We start from the raw sequence: 23,502 nt of genomic DNA, 5'->3' as shown, positions 1-23,502 counted from the left end.
TACTCAAAAGTTATTATTAGCCTATACCCATAGAAAGCTTGCATCGGTGAAGTTACACTTAGAGTCTTAGGAAAAGGTCGCAAAACTCATGAAACATCAATAATGTTTTCCCTTTATAAAAAGAGAGAGTTGTGTGTGTGTATAAAAGAAGAACACTAAATGTCCAGCCTTAGTATATTTTTTAACTAAATAACCAATAGTGCTACATTTTATATATCAAAGCAACATAGGTATGTGGACTAATGTACATGTTAAACATTAAATATACTGTTTTCTTTTCTTTTCTTTTCTTTTCTCTTTTTTGCATAACTCTTTGTTGCTGGAAAAGTCTCGATTCATTTTCAAAGCATAGAGCCATAGAGTAACATTAGTTGCTTCAAATCTAATTGGGTTTGCCTCGTTTCCTTTGGTAAGGAGTTGCGTGCTTACTTTCCTAGTTTCTTTTGTAAAAGTATCGTTGAAACTTGAAAGTAGTTTCAAATGGTCGTGATTGACACGTACTCTAAGGGGAGTAGGTTTTACATAGAAAGGTCTCCTAGGTCAGTGCATACATGACTCCATCTGCTGACGTACGGACAAAAAAGAAGTCTATCGTGGTCCAAATGTCCGACAGTGACTTATATTATGTGGGCCCAACTCTTTACCAACAAAAACAATAATAACTGAGGGGGTGAAATTTGCACATCTTTATTTGCAAATGGCACACCCTTTTATTTTTTTAATACTATTTCATCTCATAATTTTTGACACTTTCTAAAATACTCTAAAGCCAGATTTTTTTTTCCGTTTGGGTCCCTCTCTCTCTCTCTCTCTCCCTCCCCTCCGACCATCTTATCTCTTTCTTCTCCATGTACGACCCCAAGCTGGTTAGAACTTGGATGAGTATCAAACTATCAATAAACACTTCCCAATCAGTTTTCCAGCTCTCTTTCTGCCCTTAGCAACTTGGTTCATCTATTATGAATAAACTTCTATTCTTCCCCAGAATGAATGAACACTACTAAGAAATGGTTGCTTCTACTTCTGGTCTAGAGGTTGTCTGATTGAACGGTCTGGCATCGGAATGATCAGAGGTCGCTGGTCCTGGTCGTCGGAGTTGGGACGGTCGGAGTCCGAAGAAGAAACCGGTGTCGTCCGCGTCGACGCGCTGGTCTGGGTTTTTCCGATCTCTGAAGCTCCGGCTTGAAGCTTCTGATGCTTGACGTCGGCAGGTCTGGTTCTGCAAGGTCGATCGTCTTCGAGGTACTTCGAATCCGATCTCTGCCAATATCGGGTCTGGGTTGAATTAATCTTGAAAGAAAAAGAAAATAGCATGTGGGACTGTTTGTTTGAACCTTGTTTCAGTCTTGTTGTGACTGTGATGCAAACAGAAAATGACTTCTGGAGAAGAAACCCAGCTTATGTGCCAGCAGTTACTGCTAGAGTGCTAGGAAGATATTGAGGCATATCTGAAACAGGTCGTCAATTGAATGAGTGGTTCAAATATTATTTGGGTTTGACTAAAGCAGTTAATTTTTCTTTTCTCTAGTGGTGGTTTTAGAGTTTTTCTTTTCTTTCAATTCAGGGATTCTAGGAATTTGCTGCAGGTGGTCAGTAAGTACTAACTACATTTGCAAGTCACAACGTTAGTTTACCAGAGGGGCTTTGGCAAATGCTTCTGGAGGTGTAATTGGCCAATTCATTGAGGTAAACCTTCATGAATCCTTAATAGCTATGTCTAGTTGTGAAATTAATAATTCAACCTCTGCCAGAAGATTCACAGAGGATTGTAAAATGGGGTCTAGGTCTTGGATACGTCGAATTCGCCCAAATCGACGCCGTCTACGCCGCCCTCAGATCCATGGCTGTTGGATTTCTTCCAATGCTCTGCAAATGAGTCTCTATTCTTTAACCTCGCAGCTAGAAAGAGGAACCCAGCTTGGGCTCGTACATGGAGAAGAAAGAGATAAGATGGTCAGAGGGGAAGGGAGAGAGAGGGAGAGAGACAGAGAGGACCCAAAAAGGGGAAAAAAAAAAAAAAACAAATATGACTTTAGGGTATTTTAGTAAGTGTCAAAAATTGTGAGATGAAATAGTATTAAAAAAATAAAAGGGTGTGTCATTTACAATTAGGGGTGTGCAAATTTCACCCCCCATAACTTATTGTATTTTTTTGCTTTTTCTGCTAGATTAATAATTTGTTAAACTATTCGATTAACTCGGTAAAATTTATGGGCTTTGACAACCTTCTTTAATTACCATTCATATTTCTTTTTTGTTTATTTTTCAAGTAATCTTAGGCACCATTCATATATTTATGAAACTATTAGTTACCATTTATATATTTTATTTTAGTCTATTTTTTAAGTAATTTTTTTTTTGAATCAAAAGAGGTCAGCCATTTATTAAATAAGAAAAAACATTATTACACAGTGATCCACTCCTGTGGGCCGTCAGAAAGAGACACTGCTAAACACAATACGGTGCAGAGGGAGTAAACTAATAAAATACTGATAAAAATTTTTTTCCACAACATCTATTAGTAGACTCCCTGACAATCTCAAACCAATAATCCATGCGGTTCCTCGCATGTATTGATCCCAATGAAAATAAAAATTTAGGTACCGAGACGAAAATCGTCTTGGATCCCAAGTTTTATAAAAAATTCAGCGGGGTCCCAAATCCGAATCCAAAAAATAGTAAGCCCAAAAGTTGCAGCCCTAGTCAACCCAAAAGGGCTGAGGTCCAAATTTGAACAACAAAGCAAAGCTCAAACCCAAATAGGGTTTGCGCTTGCAGCCAAAAAGTCTTTGACCTTGCCAGTGGCGTAGCCAAAAATATCACTTAGGAGGGTCAAACTTTATTAACTAACAAATATACTCATTTCCAGTCGTCTTCTAAAAATAACACAATCTTTTGCCCAAAAAAAAAAAAATATTAGTATAATTAAGAAAATTTAGGTGTAATATTTCTTGTACTAATGCTGAAATTGAAAGATCCTTAAATCATGTTGAATAAATTTTGGGATCAAAATATAGAAAAAATTATGTGTTACTTCAATTTAGCATATTAACAAAGAATCGTAAATATGCGCATATGGGCATATATCGATCAATAGGGTAAGAAAATCTTGAAAAGATTCGTATTAATTAGATATATATAGTGTATTAATAGTGTAAAATATTATTACATTCCATTAAAGTTCAAGGATAATTAAAACTAACTAAGATAAATTTGTATTGAATTTTGAAAATTGAGACTAGTTAAGAATTTTTTAAAAATTGAGAAGGGGTCAATTTTATTTCATTTCATTAAGGTACATAGATCATTAACACTAATTAAGGATTTTTTTTAAATTGAGAAGGGTCAATTGACCCTTCTCGCCCTAGGCTAGCTACGCCCTTGGACCTTGCCGCCGCATCACCACCCGATCACCATGCCTTCGGAAAAAAAAAACGCAATTAAAGTTTGATTTAGTTGTTTTGAAGGATAACTTTGAGATATAGCAAAGTTATTTATGAAACAGATTACCTTCTCATGCAACTGATTTTTCTACCCTAAGTTTTCTCACTGAGGATGAGATTAAGGAGACTATGAGTAGACACTTGGAGTTTAGGTTGCTTCATATTCAGCGTGAAGCTAATAGAGGAGCTCATGTACTTGCAAACCATGCTCTAACTTCCAGTGAAAGTCAGAGTTCGATTGTTTTTATTTTTATTTTTTATAAGGTTAGAGTTGGTTTGTTATTGCTCTCAAAATAATAAAGGATATCATTCTAAATGATTCTAATCGTTAATTGCTTCAATAAAATTTCATTTCAATAAAGAAGCCTAAAAAATCAACCAACTTCAAACTCAAATAATAGTAAGTTGGATATAAACAAGCTTATAAACACTATTGTAATCTTCATTTTTTATATATTATACTAAAATTAGCAAGATCAAATTTTTGCATTCATGTATCAAGAGAGAGAGAGGGAAAAAAATAGTTAAATGTTCCTTTATCCTAATTTGAGCTACACTAACCCCACTTATCCTATTAAACTTATAGATTTCCCCATTATCCATAAGATAAGTTATTTTGTTCCATAATACCTAATTAAGTTTTTTTTTTTTCCTGTTTTTTGTTTAGACTATTTTGTCATCTCCCCTTTGTGACAAATATAGAGAGTGGAAGTGAGAGAAGTCATATGAGACTTCGCCAGAAACCTTGCCGAAAGTAGCCGGACTTTGTCAAAAACCTTGCCAGAGATCGCCAGACTTTGTCAGATGTCGTCGGAGATCTCATAGGTTACCGAAGAGGTTGCCGAAGACTTTTGTTGTCCCCCAATAAATTTTTATTATCCCCCCCCCCCCCCCCCCCCAAGTAAAAAGAATTTTTTGAGGGGCAATAAAACCAATAAAATTGAGGCATTGAGAAGAAAGACTAATCGCCTTAAAATTAGACAAATAAAACTTTGATTGAGGAAGAAGATGAGGAGATGACATCAATTCAAAATCTTTTATTGGGGGGCAATGAAAGTTTATTGGCTTATAATGGAGGGGAACAAAAATTTTATTAGGGGGAATGAGAACTAATCTCCCTAAAATTAGACATATAAAACTCTGATTGAGGAAGAAGATGAGAAGATTACATCAATTCAAAATCTTTTATTAGGGGGCAATAAAATTTTATTAGGGAGAAGAATGACTAACCTCTAAAACTAGACAAATAAAACTTTGATTGAGGTAGAAGATGAAGAGATTACATTTTTGTGGGGGCGAATAAAAGTTTTATTGACCTTTTATTGAGGAAAAGAAAAATATATTATTGGGGGAAATAAAATTTTTATTGGGATCAATAAACTTTAGAAACTAAATGAAATACTTAAAATTTGAATAATTACAATGGAAGAAGGTCATGATCGAAATGACCATTGTAAAAAGAAAATTGTTGGAACGAACGAGAAAACACCCAAACCAATGAGCCACGTAGCTTCAGTATCTAAATCGTTGAAGCTCATATTCAATGTGGTGACCTCTACTGCAGGAATTGTGAACCATCTTCCTCCACTCTCCGCCTCCCTTCCATTAATACCCTCACTACTCCGTCGAAACACAAGCTCCGTCGAACAAAATAGAGGACACTGGAAAATCGCACAGACCTTACTTCCAAACGACGCCGTCGAAGTAATAAGAATTGTTAGTGATATGAGCGGAAGCTCCATTATGAGAGACGAGCACAGATATCGAGAAGGCCGATTAGTTGAGGACCAGAAGAAGTCTTCGTTGTCTTCATTAAGGGAACGTCGAGTGGCAAGGAAAGCAACGTCCGAAATCAGGATTTAGGTCGACTAAGACATATGGTCAGCTCGGACAACTCATCCGAAATCTCCCAAACTGGTCACCGAAATTCCGGCTTGCAATGGAGACGAACTCTATCTTCTAGTTTCTCACGATCTCTGACATTGGACTTGCAAATCGATCGGAGTTCGATTCAAAGCAGCAAGGTGGTCCGTGTGTCTAGTTTTGCAGAATCCAATTTAGAAACTGTAGCCTCACTGCCAACCCAACTGTGATGTCGCCTCGGCGGAAGTCTAATCAGAGGTGGACTTTCAAAAGAGAGAGACGCCTCTCTGTGGGAAGTGAGAATAAAAATATGTTAGTGGAATAAGTGGATTCAGGTTGGACCAAATTTAGACATTTGGTCAAGGCCTCCAAAAAAATAAAAAAGTGAATGAGTGAGCCTAAACTCCAAATTAAGCCCAAAGTTAACATCAAACACCTCAACTCGATGGGTATTGAAAAGATTTGGAAAGATTCAGTGGGCCCAGAGCCCAGCCTATTTTATACCCATAATTGTAACATTAAGTGCCCAATTTGTAACTTCTTTTTTTTAGGCCACTCAATTTTTGTAGGCCCACTCAGGGCTAGTTTGGGATTGCTGTGACTTTTAAAAAAAACTGCTACTGCTGTGTTGTGAAAATAATCAGCTGTGAATTAAAACAGTTTCCTATTTGGTAAATAATATTTTTAAAAGTGCTGTCAGTACATAAAATAACTACAGAGTGTGTTTTGATCCACAGCAGCTTCTAAAAGCAACCTCTAGGCTGCTTCTAAAATCTGCTGCCAGTGACCTATAACTTTCAATTAAAGTTGCTTTTTATTTATTTACCAAACACAATAAAATCTAAAATTTTGAATAAAAGCTGATTTTTTTAAAAGCGAAGCAATCCCAAACGGGGCCTCAGTATTTTTATCTCTCGTAAGGTCATTAGTACTTAACACATTTAAAAAAAAAATCCTTATCTCACTCTATCTTTATATATGTCAGTGAGAATCGAACTCGTGACATTTATAATGTTGAAATTATAACTTATCAACAAGCCATAACTCACCGACATTAATCAGGGTCGGTCCTGAAAATTAAGAGGCCTAGTGCAAAAATTTAAATAATGCCTTATTAATCACGATCTCAATTAGAAGAACTAGGAAAAAATGTTTGGTGTAAATAAAAGAAAAAAATGGTGGAGGCCTAAAAACATAAACAAGGAAGGAAAAATAGAAAGGAAGAAAAAAAGAAAAAAGAAAAAAGAAGAAAGTCAAGAAACATAACACAAGATCGAAGAAGAAAGTAGAGAGGCCTTAGGAATGAAAAGAACAAAAAAAAATATTAAAAGAAGCTAGAAGATCACAAAAAAGGCAAAGAAAAAATTAAATAGAGCTAAGCACCCATGAGTTTTGAACCTGAGACCAATCAAGCCTGACAATTTACCGTAGAGTTCCCAACTGAACTAAACAACAATTTAGTAAGTTTTAGCATTCTTGACATATATATTTATCTAAAGCCATTATAAAATTGAATTCAGAAGCCTTCGAAAACCGGAGGCCTTGTGCAGCTGCTCCATTTGAACATCCCCAAGGCCACCCCTGACATTAATACTTAACACGTTACTGACCTGAATATAAAAGTCACAACCCAAATCAAAAAGTCTAAAAATTACTGAAGTCACAAAAGTAACCAAATTTGTTATAACATGAAATTGTTTATATATTTTCTCAACTCTCAAATTTGTTATAGCTTGAGAATTGAGAAAATAAACTATATTATGTTATAACTAATTTTGAGATAATTTAACTTTTGATTATTTTAATAAATTCTGTTGGAATGGTAAATTATTTCAAAATTAGTCAAAATTTTAATTTTTTGTTAAACTAGCTAATCTGTTGGGTCAAAATAAGACTGGATTTTCATGAAAAAGACCAGATTTCTTACCATGTATTTGGATGCTGTAATTAAGTCTCCTGAATACGATATTTGAACAAAATAAACCACACCTCACACCAACTCCCAACAATCACATTCTATACTCGCCACAAGAGGCAATGTTACACTAGGGCCGAACTCACACAAATTACCATGGACTCTAGTATGTCCATTTCTTTTTCTTTTTCTTTCTAATTTATCATCTTTACATAAATATTACTATATTAGTGAAAAATGTACATAAATTAGCTGTTTTACATATTATTATTATTATAATTACATAATTTGATTAAAAAAAATATTGGAGTTGAGTTTATGAATTCATAGCTTGTAATATATGATGCATTTGATGGATTAGATGTTCACTTATTGATATTTAGTTTCTCTTCATAATATCAAAATTAAGTTCAAAACGAAAGAAAAAACTAATGTGTTTTTTGCATACATTACAATATAGATTTAAGTTTAATTTTAGTGTTACTAATTGTGTTATTCTTGACGAATAGAGACAACCTAGGCGGTGATTCATTTAATTTAGGCTCTAATCAATCCATATGAGAAAATTAAAAAACATAAACATATATTCTAAGCCCTTTATCCATACCCTAGTCCGTAATTTGTCCCCCGTAACTACTGAAGGCCCAGCTTTCTTAACCGACCAACCTGCCTGGTTGTTTCTCTAAAAGTGTACTTTCCTTCATCAACTAACTTGCCACGTGTTTACTTCAATTAAAGTTTCAAGTGACTTTACTAAACTCAAATGAATTTTTAGTTCATATATAGTTAATTACCTGTAACGATTATGTATCTTTAAATTTACTGAACAAATACTATTAAATGACGATCTTGTTATATATTGTCATGATTTTAATATTTTCACTCGCCTCCTAACTGTGAACATCACGCGATGCATGCATGGCAACAATAATAAACAAACTCAATAACTAAGTACATATACTTAAATGTTTCTCATAAATCCTCGGCGTACAAATTTAACAGCAATCTTCAAAATTATTTCATGAGTTGAATGAGATTAAGTTATAAGTCACTTAACGAATTTTGCAAACAAACTGAAATCTGCACTTGAATGGTTAGGGCAAGGCCCACTCAATGATACTGGAAAAAAAAATGAACTCTTTGTACTATAATGCGTAATAATACAAATGCGTATATATTTGATGTTTAATCAACTGGTCATCAAGTGAGGGTGTATGAGAAGAGAATGAGAATGCATGCACTATAGTCCTGCACCATCCCCTATTCTGGAGAGCGTGTTCCTACGCGCCCCTGATGATTCTATGGGTAGTGGGATAGATATTTTTTTCTTTCACATGGGGCCCACAAAAATATGACCAAGAAAAATTTATCTTCACCATGAGAAACTCTTAGCGGCCGGTCCTATAAATTCATGCTCTCCCTAAACCATTTCACACCCAAGTCATTTCAGTCTTTCATATCCAAAAACATTTCCTTTTGCTTTGTTCATTCTTATTACAGTTCCCTATCAAAAATGGCTGCAGGTGAAATCATATATTCAGCTGGTTTTTGAATTTCCATTTATGAATTCTCAAATCCTATTTGTTTATGTTGGTTTAGTTGTAGACTAGATATAATATTAGATCCCACTGAATATATTATCTGATATTATCTTTATATTGTTGCTCGTTTAACATTGATGACAGAGAATCGTCACAAAAATTTCGTCAACTCAATGATCAAATATCTTGACCGTACCAATCTTGCAATAGTTGCACGAAGGTCTGTTGTTTCTACTGTATATCTAATTTATATAATTCTCTTAGGACTAGTTTGGATGGAATGATATCAAATCTACTGATTTGGTATGAAAAAGAAAAGAAATTTTTAATTAAAAAAAGTACAAAAGAATATATATAATACATTTAAAATATCACTAGATGAAATATATTTTGAAGTGGATTTCAAATAACTATGGTCTTTTGAAATTCTTTTGTTTTGTTATTCGTCTTCCAACTCAAATTTTGATAAGCGTAGATTGCAATCGTCTACAAAAGCAACTAAGCACAATTTTAACAAAATTTCTAGATTTGGATCACTCCATTCAAACTAAATGTTAGGCTTAATGAATTACATAGCTAGACAACAACAGTCATCACGAGTGCAAGATAGTTGTTACTTGTTAGTGTTAGCATATGTGGGTCTCTCACATATATCAGTGACGGACAATTGCCAATGAACACGTGCTTTCTTGTCTAATGCAATTATCGATCATTAATATTTATCTTTAATTTAGTCTCTCTCTTTTTTTGTCTCAATTATATATTAATAATTTTGACATGTATTAATTAATCGCAAAATATTGGTTATATGTGTAGCTTGGAGCGCCACTCTGCCTTGTGCTTCAACTTGAAGTATTTCGAGGATTGCTTCATTGGTGGAAACCTTGACGAAGCTGATGATTACCTCAGCGGTTTCACCTCCGTCGATGACAATTCTTTCTCGACTCTTCTCTTTTTTGAGATTAGATGGCACAAGTTCATACTAGCACTGGATTTGTAATTAATCCTCAAACTTGAATTTACTATATACCTACTTATTTACCATTGTCATTCTAAAGTATAGTGTAATGTCCAGAAAGCAACGTCAGAGAGCGAGAAGAATACTCAGAGAAGAACTCCAAACATTTCAGCGCTTCGACTGTCGTCTCAAAGCTAATATGTCCGAGCTCTTACGCTTGGATAATTTCAGGTTTGAGAAAATTATAATAATAATAACAATATAATAATTATTTCAAAATTTGTGTTCGATCAGTGTGATGTCTTAATTAATTTTCGGGTTTAACATTACATGTAGAGATGGGCTAGGTGAAGAATACGAGGACCTTGGAGTTGCAAGGTTGAATGCAATGGAGGAAGTTAGGAACAACCTGGAGGCCAATCCATTGTTGAAAAACAAGATTGTGTACCCTCCTGCGGGGAATTTCGGGGTTTCGGATCATGTGCATCCGGCTACACCATTCCCGGGTCTGGCATTAATTCCGTCAACTCTGACAGCAGGTCCAAGTGAAGCTAATCAGACTCCAGCACCGGTACTTCCTCATGTTGCACTTCATGGACCAATGAATTGCTGGATTTTTGTCCGTGCTTTCGGGGACTAATGTTAATTTAGTTCGTCATAGGAGGAATAATTGATATTAATTTACTCCGGTTCCTCTTCTTCTTTTTTCATGGTGTCTTATATTAAACTTGTCTCTGTGCTAAACTTGACAGCGCCACCTCTTGTTTTTAGGGCAAACATTCCACCACCTTATCCTCTTGTCTATTTTCGAACCTGCAGTTACCTGTCACTATTCAGCCTCGCCCCACTCCGCCGGCGGCGTCGCTGCAGCTATCAGGAATGAGACGTGAACGTCAGGAGAAGGAGGAGGAGGAGCGTAGAAAGCGCACTCGACACTGTTTGGACCTCGTTCCTGTCAATCTGCATCCTGGGCTTGAGGCGAACGCTGAGGGGCTTGAGGCTCCTAAGCAGAACAACCCCAAAATGGATTCTCGTACTGCTCCATCTGCTACCCAGACCCCTCATTGATGGATTCGGTTTAACTTCTAGCATTTTGGTTTTTCATTTATAGTCACCGAATAAAGTGTGCTTAATTGTTCGTATCTAGTATACTACATGCTAGAAAGCCTTCTAGTCTGGCCGAGTGTGGCTTCGACACTATAATGAACTTCTTTCTAACTTTAACCTCGTATCGTCATATGATTTTTCAATTAATGAATTTATTCATTCCCCTATAAAAAAAATAAAAAATAAAAAACTAAGAAAGAATTCAGATTTCAGACAAGAGAAAAAGGATTTGTTACTATGGAGATGCTGGTCAGAGTAAGTTTTTTTTTTTTTTTTTTTGACTTTGTCAAGGGGAAGCCAAAGGCTTCTTAGGCCCAAGATAAACCCCTTCGGCGCATGTGAAATGCTCCAACTGTGCATTGCAGCACAGTGCCTAGCCACTTTGACAGCTTCGGGGTTCGAACCTAGGTTGGGGAGCACACCCAACAAGGCAAGAACCACTAGGCCACTGGTCAGAGTAAGTTGAATAACCCTCAGATTTTCTTACAATGTACCTTGGATACGCTAATTAAGCTCATACCCAAAATGGATTCAAAACTTTAAAAAGGAAATTTGTTTCCACTTTTTTAGTCAGATTTTCCTACAATGTACCTGGATTTCCTACAATGTACCTGGATTCACTAATTAAGCTCATGCCCAAAATGGATTCAAAACTTTAAAAAGGAAATTTGTTTCCACTTTTTAAGTCAGATTTTCCTACAATGTACCTGGATTTCCTACAATGTACCTGGATTCACTAATTAAGCTCATGCCCAAAATGGATTCAAAACTTTAAAAAGGAAATTTGTTTCCACTTTTTAGTTAAATGGGTAAAAGTTAGAAATGGTTTATGTGATCTGGAGTGATATCAACCTTGTAGTTTCAAAATGTTTAATTTTACCCTTGTAATTTGCAAAATTGATCAAAGTTGGTCCAAAAGCTAATTTTGACAAAAACTTTACCATGTGCAAGTCATTGAAAGGAAGGTATTCCATTCTCTTTCTGTTTATCCACAAATGACATCAAATTCAACAGGATTTTGTTGTCACACACATGGCCATGCATGAGTAGTAGAGGGTAATGAACTCTTTCTTCCCGAGTTTTCTACCACTTGGCGAAAACTTAAGACATGGATAACTTCGCATGTAAAGTTCTTTTGTTTGTGTCATATAAAGAAGTTCATAATTCATCATTATATAATATTAACAACTAAATGTTGATTATTTTGAATGACTAACATTTTGGAGGTGCCAAATTCAAATAATTTCAGTTACCTGTGCCAGAGCGGCTTTCATATATATAAAACGCACTTGGATATGGGGTTGCTTTGAGTTCATGAACCCAGTCAAATGAAAATTAATGAGAGCACACGCATTGACAACATAGAATAGGCCGTTTAATTACGTTTTACTTTGTTTCCTTTGGGTGATGATGTTACCATAATTAAATACAGGGAAAAATATGAGAGTTAATGTTCTAGTGCGGTTAGACTCACATACACTAACATAGACTCTATTTACTTCCCTTTTCCTAATCTTTTATTTTATCATTTCTCTTAGTAAAAATAAAAATAAAATTACTCATTATGGTTTGGAGGGTTGCACCTACTAAAATTCGATAACAAAATTGATAATTTTGGTCCTAGTATATCCGAATTACTAATGGTTAACTATGAAATTGTATTATCTTGACCTCCTTATTTAGAGTTCAACTTTAATGTTCCCGAAATATTTATCTTGAATATTCTTGACAAATGGACATTCGTTTTAGGTTTAGAATTTTAACGTTAATTTAAGCGAAGTGATGGATTTCTTATTATGTATTTGTTTTCAATCATGGGCGTCTTGTCATTTTTTCCATTGAATAAGCACTTCTTCTTTATCTTTGTCGGCCGACCTATCCGGGTGATTGTAATTTCTTAAATGTTTTATAACTTCAAAATAACTACAAACTATCAGTCATCTTAAATGCGATTAGTTATTTACTTTTACGGAATTTAAATCGTTGAAATTAATAATCATTTAATGAACTATCAAGAACTAATCTACTTATTGTATATTTTTTATGTTAATTAAATGTACAGAAACTATCAAGAACTAATCGACTTACTGTATATTTTTTGGGAAGAAATCTGCTGTCCCTAATACCCTGTGCCAAACCTGTTCCCATGCATTCATTGGTCTATAAAGATTAAGAAAATATTTTCTTAATCTTTTGTTCCATATTTTATTCTTTGTGGACCAATGAATGCATGGGGACTGGTTTGGCACAGTATTTTTAGGGACAGCAGATTTCATCCCATATTTTTTTATGTCAATTAAATGTACGGAACTTGGTATCTTCACGCACTTTCTAATCGTGAACTTCACTCGCTTCTTAAGTTTCACGTAAGACCTAATCAAAAGTTCAAAACCCTAAATATATATAACAAAATATTGAAAATTTATCTATCTTTCATCCAAATATAACTTCCAAGCTCGTTACTTTATAATCAGTGGCATGCTAAAATATTGACCTATATCTAATTTATCAACTAAAATGTTAGGCAAATAATTCTACACAATGATACAGATTTGAATCATTTGATATCTAATTAATCTCTTGGTTTATCAAGGAAGAGTGCATGGAAAAACCATGTGAATGATTGCACCATACTGTTGCCCCTTTTTGAACAGCGCGCGTGTTTGCAAACGCCTTTGTTGAATCTGATGTAGGTGGAAAACCTTATCTCAGCCCCAACCAAAACCTATGTTGGCCATGATACCCCTCGCCGCTTCTATATAAATTCATATTCCCCCAAAGCCATCACATGCATTCACAGCAGACAGAATCCAGGCTAAAGCGAGACACAAATCCCCACTGAGCTTAAGTCGAAGCAATTCCTCTAGTTTTTCCTTTTGATTCAGAAAGCGTCTGCTCTTTCAGGTAGTATAAGCTCTATCTTTCCTATTATACGAGTTTATGAGTTCATGTACTCTAGACTACTCTTCTCCAAACAAAAGTGTTTTGGCATTTTCATGAGATCTCTTCTGAAATCATATATCTTACATAAATATAATTCCTACTCGATCTATCTAAGATCTGCTATTTCTGTAATTTCTGATATGAAAGTGAAATTTATTTTCTGATTTTTGGCTCGTTTTGGTTGATGTTTGTGGAAATGGTGCAGATCTATTGAAAAGAAAATGGCTGTTTCCAACACACAGAGAGATGCGATTGACTCTATTGTTCAATATCTCGATAGAATCAACCTGAGGCAATCCGCAAGAATGTACGCGGGGTTTCCTTAAGTACTCTCCAATTTCGTTCACTGGCCACCTTAGATATTATTTGTTAATACTAATCGCATTATTTTATATAAGGCTGGAGCGTGAATCTGGTTTATTCTTCAATCTGGCTTATTTTGAAGACTGTTTTGTTCGTGGAGCCTTTGAAGCCGCTGAGGACTACATGATGGGATTCACCGGAGTCCATGACAACATATTTTCAATAAATGTTGTTTTTGAGCTCCGGTGGCACAAGTTCCTGGCCACCCTAAGCGAGTAAATCAGTAGTTAACACCTTATAGGCTTCGAACTCAAACTATACCTTAGTTAACCGATTATTCTTTATATTTTGGTGCATAGAAATCATCGTGAGGAGGCGCGAGTCATCATCCGCGAAAAACTTCAACCATTGGGGATCTACAACCAAGAGTTGGTTGGCTTCGCTACTTATCTAGTGAATATGCATAACTTCAGGTATAGGATTAAAATGAGATCGATTTCGAAAGTTGAATTTGAGTGAGATAATACACTGCATAACTTCAGGTACTAATTAATTTTGATTTTTTCGATTCAAATATTTGTAGGATGCATGAAGCTTTTTTTTACTACGGGGATCCAGAGTACCACAGGAGGGAGAGGGTGGAGTTCATTAGGGTGAACTTGGAGTCCAATCCTCTATTGTTTGGGAAAATTCGGTATCCCATTCTCAACGTGAATAATGCAGTCATCGTACCACCTCAAGTTCCAACAGCTCTAGCAGTTCCTGCCGCTTCACTAATTCCAATTCCAGCACCTCGAGCAGCTCCCGGGCCATTAGCATTACCGGGACCGAGGAATTTTAGTGTTACTCCGAGCTGGTTTCCTAGAACTCGGAGGACCTAATTAAATGTTGGCCTTAACTTGTTGGTTTCGTTTGTTTCAAATACAGATCGAGGATGAGTCTCAGTTGTTAGTTATGTTTTCGATCTGTTTGTTTTAAAACAGATTATGAGTCCATCAAACGTCAAAATATTGTCGTTTGAGTTTCAATTTCCTTGTCAATGTAGTCTTTGTTTTACTTTCCTCATTTCCTGCAGCTGTTTGTGATATGATGAATTTGTTATGTACTTTTTCTATGTATTGGCTGGTATCTTAATAAATCTCTTTCTGCATGCTTAATTTTTATCTCAATCTGTAAAATAGGTGAAGATTGACGTGTAGTTTCATGAGATAACTTTTGCTCTATTGCCTTGCATTTTTCAAAACCAAAAACTAATCTAAGGGCTAACAAACTAATTTACGGACCCCCATTTCCAGTTAGCCAGTTTGATTTCCTTGAGATAACTTTCAAAGAGAATCCACGCACACTTACTTTTTGGTCTGAAAATTTTCCTCCCGTTCATAAGAAAATGTGTCACCTTATTCGAAGTAATTAGATATTAATTAATGTATTGTGGTGTGTAATATGTAGGTATAGTACATTTACATACCAGCATGAGGATTTTGAAAAATAAATAAATAAATTGAAACGTACCACAAGGGTAAAATTAAATATTTTTAAATCACAAGGTTAATTTTAAGCATCACTCCAAATCACAAGGACTATTTATAACTTTTACCCTAACATTTATTTTAGATTGTGCTATCCATTGACATATCAAGTTTTTTCTTTTCATCAAATTAGAACTTGTTGCAAGCACTTTGGAATTTGAGTGTTAGACCACAACAATAGTAAATAAATGTACCTTTAACTATAACCACCATCACCACATGCAGTATACAATTTACCCTTCAATTTTCATGAATGTGGATTGCACAACTTCTCTTTTTCATCGTATATATACATTATTACAAGTGCATATATACAACATTTTTTTCATCCTTTCTCACCAGAAGATAGTAGATTTTGCATATGTATGAGTCGATATAATACTAGCAATGTTGCATTCAAAATTACTAGCATCATTGCCAGCGGTATAATGAATACCAATAAATAGAGTAATTGGTTTTATGGTAAGTTGTTCAATAGTATATATTGGGTCGTATGTATTTTCTTCATAACCCAAAATGGATTAGGTGACACCAAAAAAAACACACACAAATTCAAAACGACGAGAAAGGAAATTTTCCTGCTTATTAGTAAAGTAGCCAAGGAATATTATTTCCCTTTCTTTAATTTTTTTTCCATACATATTTTGACATAATTACATGCCAATTATGACATAGTTATTTCCTCTTTTGTTAGGCCCGAACATCCCGGTAATAGTTATTATTTTATAAATGGAATGTCTAATTACAATATCACAGCACATATTTGGTAAAGGGTTTTATGGTAATCCAACCGTGAATATGGGTATCTTAATTACCAACGCCAGGGCTCCCACGCGCTTAAGACTAAGGCAGTGAAGTTAAGACTAGAGTGAAATTTGCACTCCCCTTTTTGCATTCTGCACTCCCACTTCAATCTTTATATTATTTTATTGTGTGAAATTCCACTTTTGGCCCAACAAATGTGCAGTGCTTCTCTTTTCTTCACCCTCCACTTCTGGTCTTCTGCCATGACTTCTTCTTCGTAAATTCCTTTCTTTGAGATAGAAGAGTATCAGATGACAGTGTTAGCTAGACTAGCTTGTGCAGATTAAAGTGGGTTTTTGAGCATTATGCAGACCTAAAGACTATTATTATCTCAAACCTCGATCGATTGACTTTTTGAAACCAAAGAAGTTAAGCTTTCGATTTTAGTAAGAACAAAGTAAACTTATCTAAACTGGAAAGAGATGAGAGGGAAGAGTACAGAGGAAGGTTGAGAAAGAAAGAGAACGAAGAAGAAAGATAGAGAAGGGAAAAAACAGACAGAAAGAAAGAGAGGAGGAGATGGGAAAGATGGATGACAGAGAAAAGATTAGAAAGAAAGACAGGAAGAAGAAATAGGAAGTGGGAAGAAGTCGTTTGTCTTCCAGAGGTGTCTTCCATAGGGGTTGCTTTCTAAGGGAGAGGAGATCGGAAACGAGACAGAAGGATAGAGAAGAGTTTGTTTGAAGTTAAAAGCAAGGTAAGAACTTGGTTTTGGGTTCAGTTTCTTTTTGGTATGAAACCCATTCCTTGATTTCCTTTCCCAGTTGGTAATTTGGTACTCAATATGACACGCATAGAAAACCCAAATTAATTTTCAAATCACAACTCAATCTTTCTTACTTTCCACTAAATCTTAGTCCAATCAACAGTTTTTCAAAGCTCCAACTCATTGATGCAATAAAAGCTTGAATCTTGTAAACCCAATAGATCAAATTGAAATTTACAAAGCTGGAAATTAAGAGAGGTTGAAACAACCCAGAAGAAGAGAGTCAAAAAATAAAAAATAAAAAAAGAAGAAGAGAAGAAGAAGAAAGACCTTTCTCTCTCTCTACGAATCTTCAATTGCATTTAATTTGTATTATAACCAGTGTTAGCCAAGAGAATATGACCAACACTCCTCTTCTCTTCGGTAGAAGATTTTGGTGAAGGTTTGCTGTACTCTCTCCTTTCTGGTGTTGAACGTTATTGTTTAAGGGCAAATTTGAAAACTCAAGTTCCAAAACATGAGTGGGAGTGCAAAATGCAAAAAGGGGAGTGCAAATTTCACTCCCCATTTTAAATTAATTAGTAGAATTAAGCAACATTCATTCTTTTGCTTTGTGTCTGTTTCTATGTATTTTCATCAAATGAGTATTATATAAGGGAGTGAAATCTACACTCCCCATTTTACAATCTACATTCCATGTTTTCTTTTTTAGTATCTTAAGGTTTACCATTTTGTAGTGTGGATTATAAACATGTGATGTTAATATATTAAGAAAGTAAACATAGAGTGTGGATTTCACTCCTCAATATATATGCACAAATTTATGGCAACTTGCTTAAGGTTTAGAGTTTTAGGAGTATCCTAGATCCACCCAAGCATGCTGAATCGCCTCCAAACTTCCGACTTTAACAACATTTTATGTGAAACACAAAATTTATCCTCCTCTAGAGACCACATAATAGGACGACCAGTGACACAGCCACATAGAGGCACACTGGGTCCCGTGACCCATAGAACTTTTCACCATATAATTTATTAGAGTTATCAAGTATTACAATTGGGCAATTGGCTATCACAGTGTAGTGGTCAGACACTTTTTTCCTACCTTTCAGGTCTAGGGTTCGATTCTTGCTAACTTCATTATTTTTTTTTAAAAAAGGACTAATTTCACTTTGTCTCCTCCAACTTTGGGTCGAAAATCATGTTAGTCCCTGATATTCAAAATTCATCAAAAACACCCCTGTACTCTTAAGATTCCTCTTCCGTGTCCAATCCTCAGAGTTCCGTCTAAATATGCAGTCAAATGGTGATGTGGCACTGACAGGCTGACACATTTTCTGCGTCGTGACCCACATGAATGGCTAAATTCCCTAAATAACCTTTGGGCTTAATTCACCCAAAAAAAAAAAAAAAATCCCCAATCTTCATCTTCTTTCCAACCCCGAGCACCTAAACCGATCTCCATCTTAACACACCCTTCAATCACCTACCAAATGCCCAGATCAAATCTCGCCAACTCCTCTGAGAACGGCTTCTTCAATGGTGGAACCCCAAATCTCCAAGACCTTCCCCATGAAACTGAAGAAAAAACCTAAACCTCGCACCCCAGAGCATACTCCCAAAGCTCTCGCTTCAAGAAGGCGGCGGCGGTGACAACTCTGCTGGCCTTGTGTTCTCAGTGGTTCGATCAATTCATCAGTGCTCGCGGTTATGGAGGAGCTCCGATTGCGGTTTCGAAAGGGCTCGGCTGCGGTAGCTCGCTGTCTCTGCACCGGAGAAGGTTGTGGTGGCGACTAATTGTAGCCGTCGCTGCCTCGCAGATGAACCAGTAAAGCTCCAATTTTTTGTTTTACTTGGGATATTTTCAGTCTGTGGGTTTGATTATAGCATTGGATTGGCATAAAATTGATGCTTTTCTGGGCCATGCGCATATGAATCAGAGCGGCCATTAAATAGCAGTATCTGGGCTTAAAGAGACAAAGCTTATGGATGAGATTCGGAAGAAGGATGGAGTGGAGAATGGAGGTGGTGGTGGAGGAGTCAGATTCAATAGTGGTGGTGGAAGAGCTAGTAACTGTCGATGAAGAGGCAGCAGTGGCGGTGGAGGCAAGAAATTGTTCTAGTAAGGAAAGAGAGCCATGGAGATAAGGTTGACCAATCTCAGAGATCACAGCAATGGCGAATTTGTTCGTCTCCTGGTGAAGGCCACCATGCGAGATTCGTAGTCTGTGATCGGCTCGATGTCAATTTTCTTCTTTCTGATACCTATCTCAAAAACAAAAAGAAGATCAGAAGGGATTAGAACACAATAACAAATTGGTTGAGAAATATTTGGGAGAAGTCAGATGTGGGTGTCCAAATCAATCCTGGGTTTGACTCGTTGGAGACCAGGGAGCGTGATGGTGGTGGAGGTGAGTCGCGGTGGTGCTTAGAGAAGTGTGGTGGAGGAGAGAGGGCGAGAATTCCAGATTTGAGGGTTCGAGCTCTCATAGAGAAACCCAGAAGCAAAAATGGATTGATTTCATCAGGAAGGGGGGCAATGTCCATTTTGCCCTTCTTGTTGTGGATTGAAAGACTGAAAAGTGGGTCATGTTGTCGGTGCCACATCACCATTTGACGGCACATTTAGACGGAGCTATGAGAATTGGACACGGAAGAGGGATCTTGAGAGTACAGGGATGTTCTTGATGAATTTTGAAGATCAGGAACTAACATGATTTTCGACCCAAAGTTGGAGGAGGCAAAGTGAAATTAGTCCAAAAAAAAATTTCAAGGTTTAACTCTAGCTTGCAGAACTAATTATTATTAGTATTACTATTTTTTCATGTTGCTTGCTATTATAAACTTGACCTAATTTTAACAATATTCTTATCTTAAATTAATCTTATTTCTAGATTATAATATTTCTGTCAAATTTTTTTATCGGATTTCATTAAAATTTTGATATATAATTTGAGTTTTAAATTTTTTCTTTTCAATTTCTAAAGGTCCTCACCTAGAATGAAGTTCTAGCTCCGTCACTCATTGTTACTTTTTGGTGATTTGAAAAACTCTTTAAAATAGAAAATCATAGTTGCAGTATGTATCGACTCTCAACTCAATCACAAATTTCTTGTTATTTTTCAAGATTTTTTATGTTATGATATTATTATTTTATTGTTGTACCCCAATAACCCTAATTTCTGGCTCCGCCACTGAAGACGACGTACTCTCTGAGTCTCTGACCCTGATAAAATTTAGGTTTCCAAAAGAGCTAGCACAAAGAAGTCTAGCATGGTTCTGCTTTCCCAAGTGCTGCATGGTTCAATGTACCAATGCCCAAGTTGAGCTAAGAATCGCTCAAGGTGCCTATTTTAATTTCAAGAATATCTCGACCCTAGTTTTAGGTTTGGACTTTTATTAATGTTAGGGCAGAGAAAATTTATTAAGTGTCTTGCATTTCACATTGACTTGCCCTTTATGTCTTTGAAAGTACATATTTATAATATAGTCACTGAGTGCTTATTGGAAAACTTTAGAACGATAAAATGAACCACGTATTGATAATCTAGAAAGCAACTCATTACTCGATCTCTCTCATAGATTTTGAATTGATCGATTGTTAAAATCACTGAAAATTATCACGCTAATAAGTAACTATTAATAATTGGTTGACTCACAATACTTTATACATGGATGACTTTACAATTTTCACGCACTTCCTAATCGTGAACTTCACACGACACACAATGCTCAAATGCACCCTTAAATAAATAAAATGCTAGTTGTATTATACTCCAATATTGTTCACTCCAAAAATTGTTTACTGTCAAATATTAATGTTGTGGATCTTTCTTTAGATGAGGCACCTGGATTCTTGCAGGACGTACTCTATGAGAATAATTGTAACGCAACTTGTTAGTGTGAGTCATCGTTCCCTATTAGGAATAGACTACAAGGGAATATATTGTTGTAACTACTTACCTTGTATATGTTGTGTAGTACAGTAGTACACAATAGTTGTAGTACGTTGTAGTACGATTGTAATCTGTTTATATACACCACAGAATGAGTGTAATGAGATATCAAACAATTCATTCTCTCTATCTTGTCTTATTTGACTTGGTATCAGAGCAAAGATCCGAGAGGACTTTGTCTCGTTTTTTTTCTATTTTTTATTGTGAGGAATTAATTTTGAATTATTGTTAGGGTTATTCCGTCCAAGAACGATCAAGAGCATCTTCTTCTTGGACGTTCCCCAGATCGGCCTCGTCTTCAGCCATAAACCGCCTGCGTCTTCTCTTCTTCAGATCGACGTCGTCGTTCGTTCAAAGACCGGCCGTCCTCATCTTCCTGCCCCATCGTGCACCAGCTGCTGTCATCATCTTCCTGCTCCATCGTGCACCGGCTGCTGTCATCATCTTCCTGCTCCATCGCATAGCAACTTCGTCGCACCAAACCAGCATCGCTCATTCATATCGGCGTCGTCCGTCCAAATCCGGCTTCGTCTCCGACAACCCAGACCGCCGTTGCTTCCATCCCTCACTCAAGTCGGCCAGATTCTTCAGTTGGCAGCCCCAGTCCGACCAGGTTTGACCTGATTCTTCATCTCGTCGCAACCCAGATCGATCGGACTCGACTCAGTTAACTCAACTCGGTCAACTCAACCCAGTCGACTCAACCCGGTCAACTCAACCCAGTCGACTCAACCCAGTCAACTCCAGCAGGTTCCAAAAAAAAAAAATGTTATTATTTTTTGGAGCCTTCTGTTCTTCTTCTTTCCGCTGCATACTTTGGGATTTGTGTGTTTTTGCTACTGTACTATTGCAATGGGTGGTGATGACAGTCAAAGTTCTAAGGCCAATGAGGTCCAGAAGGTTGAGGTCTCTGTCAAGAGCTCAGAAGGTGGTTCTTTCGGGGGTACCAAACTCACTGGTACCAATTTCCGAACATGGAAGAAGATTATGTCAGTTTATCTCCGTGGAATACACAAAATGGGGCATGTGACTGGAACAATCAAGGCTCCTAGTGAAGATGATGTGGAGGCCTATGCTAAGTGGGCAGATGATGATGGGCTTGTAATGTCAATTCTATTTCGAGCCATGACTGATGATGTGCTACAGATGGTGGAGGAATGTGAAACTGCTGAGGCGATATGGAAGACATTGGGGGATTTGTATACCAATGAGTCTGATTTTATACAGGTTCATGAATTGATGTGTAAAGCTGCTAGTATGCAACAGAATGGGCAACCAGTAGCTGTGTATTTCACCAAGCTGAAGAATGTATGGGCTGAAATTGATCAGAAGCGTCCTTGCAAGATCAAGAATCAGGAAGATCTTGTGTGGTACCAGAAGGAGAAGGAGCTAGAAAGGGTTCATGTATTCCTGAGAGGGCTTGATGAGAAGCATACACTACACCAATTTCGGAATCAGACAACACATATCAGACGACAGCAAACATTTTAACTGTCGTCTGAATTAATCAGACGACAGCAAGAAATATTCTGTCGTCTAAGTTTTCAAATCCAACAACAGTTTTTTCTTGGCTCTTGTGCAATAGCATTTCAGACAATGGTTGATTTTTTTGATGTTGTCTGAATGAGTTAATTCAGACAACAGTTATTATGTGATGTTGTCCAAGGTTGATTAACACAATGGTGGATAAAAGATGTTGTCTGATTGTTTTTAATCACACAACAGTTATTACTTCTCTGTTGTGCAATTACTATTAATACAATGGTTGAAAAAGATGTTGTCTGATTGTTTTTAATCACACAACAGTTTTTAGTTGTCTGTTGTGCCACTCTGTTTCAGACAATGTACTTAAATTGATGTTGTCTGAGTTTTAGGGTTTGCTTGCCCGCCCTTGTTATACTTAGCCAAATTTTTAATTTTTCACTCTTTCCCCCATTCGACAAAATTTGACTTTGATGTTGACTACTATTTAAAGGAACTTAATTATAACCCTAGAAACCCAACACTGTCTCTCTTCTCCTCGGCCGCACACCAAATTCTCTCTTTTCTCTCTCTTCCACTTCTTTCTGCCATTACCGGCGACCGGTAAGGGTTCAACTCGACAACTCGTAGTAAGGGCTGAGATAGATTCGGGGTTGAGAGATTCTGGGTTAAGAGATTCTGGGAAAAATTTCAGTTGGGAGAAACATGTGCGACTCTCTTCACCGTACTATTTTTCAAGTTGTTTTTTCCTTCGCTCGCTTAATTATTGGTACTGATAGTGAGTTTGGCTTGGAATCCTTGGATTGTTGATTATGGATTTTGGGTTCTGTAATTTTAAATTTTGAGGTTGGTGTCTGTTAAATACTAATTTTGAGTGATAATAGTTTCGTAAACTAGTTCAAATTTTGGTGCAGATGAATGTATGCAGTGACTTGTGCTTCAGTTCCTGATT

At 36.4% G+C, this 23,502-nt stretch overlaps 1 protein-coding gene and 1 long non-coding RNA gene across 2 annotated transcripts; both read left to right on the top strand.

Annotated features, from left to right (window-relative positions):
* Positions 1 to 800: 800 nt before the first annotated feature.
* On the top strand, positions 801 to 2,203 carry LOC133740814 (uncharacterized). Its single transcript, XR_009861429.1, has 3 exons — positions 801 to 1,457; positions 1,565 to 1,686; positions 1,785 to 2,203. It is a non-coding gene; the product is annotated as an uncharacterized LOC133740814 (long non-coding RNA).
* An 11,788-nt stretch (positions 2,204 to 13,991) lies between these two features.
* Positions 13,992 to 14,954, top strand: LOC133737876 (topless-related protein 2-like). Its single transcript, XM_062165354.1, has 4 exons — positions 13,992 to 14,077; positions 14,169 to 14,348; positions 14,433 to 14,546; positions 14,657 to 14,954. The coding sequence occupies exons 1-4, from the start codon at positions 13,992 to 13,994 to the stop codon at positions 14,952 to 14,954; spliced, it is 678 nt and encodes a 225-aa protein (XP_062021338.1).
* Positions 14,955 to 23,502: the final 8,548 nt, after the last annotated feature.

Source organism: Rosa rugosa, chromosome 3, assembly GCF_958449725.1.
Source record: "Rosa rugosa chromosome 3, drRosRugo1.1, whole genome shotgun sequence".
Classification (NCBI taxonomy): domain Eukaryota; kingdom Viridiplantae; phylum Streptophyta; class Magnoliopsida; order Rosales; family Rosaceae; genus Rosa; species Rosa rugosa.
Note: the sequence above shows the minus strand (reverse complement) of the source record. Positions and strands in the feature narration are given on the sequence as shown.

Excerpts from the sequence above, each read along its gene's own strand:
- LOC133737876 (XM_062165354.1), top strand. The coding sequence starts at position 13,992 with ATGGCTGTTTCCAACACACAGAGAGATGCGATTGACTCTATTGTTCAA. Across the intron at positions 14,349-14,432 it reads TTCCTGGCCACCCTAAGCGA|AAATCATCGTGAGGAGGCGC; the intron begins GTAAATCAGTAG and ends TTTGGTGCATAG. Across the intron at positions 14,547-14,656 it reads GTGAATATGCATAACTTCAG|GATGCATGAAGCTTTTTTTT; the intron begins GTATAGGATTAA and ends AAATATTTGTAG.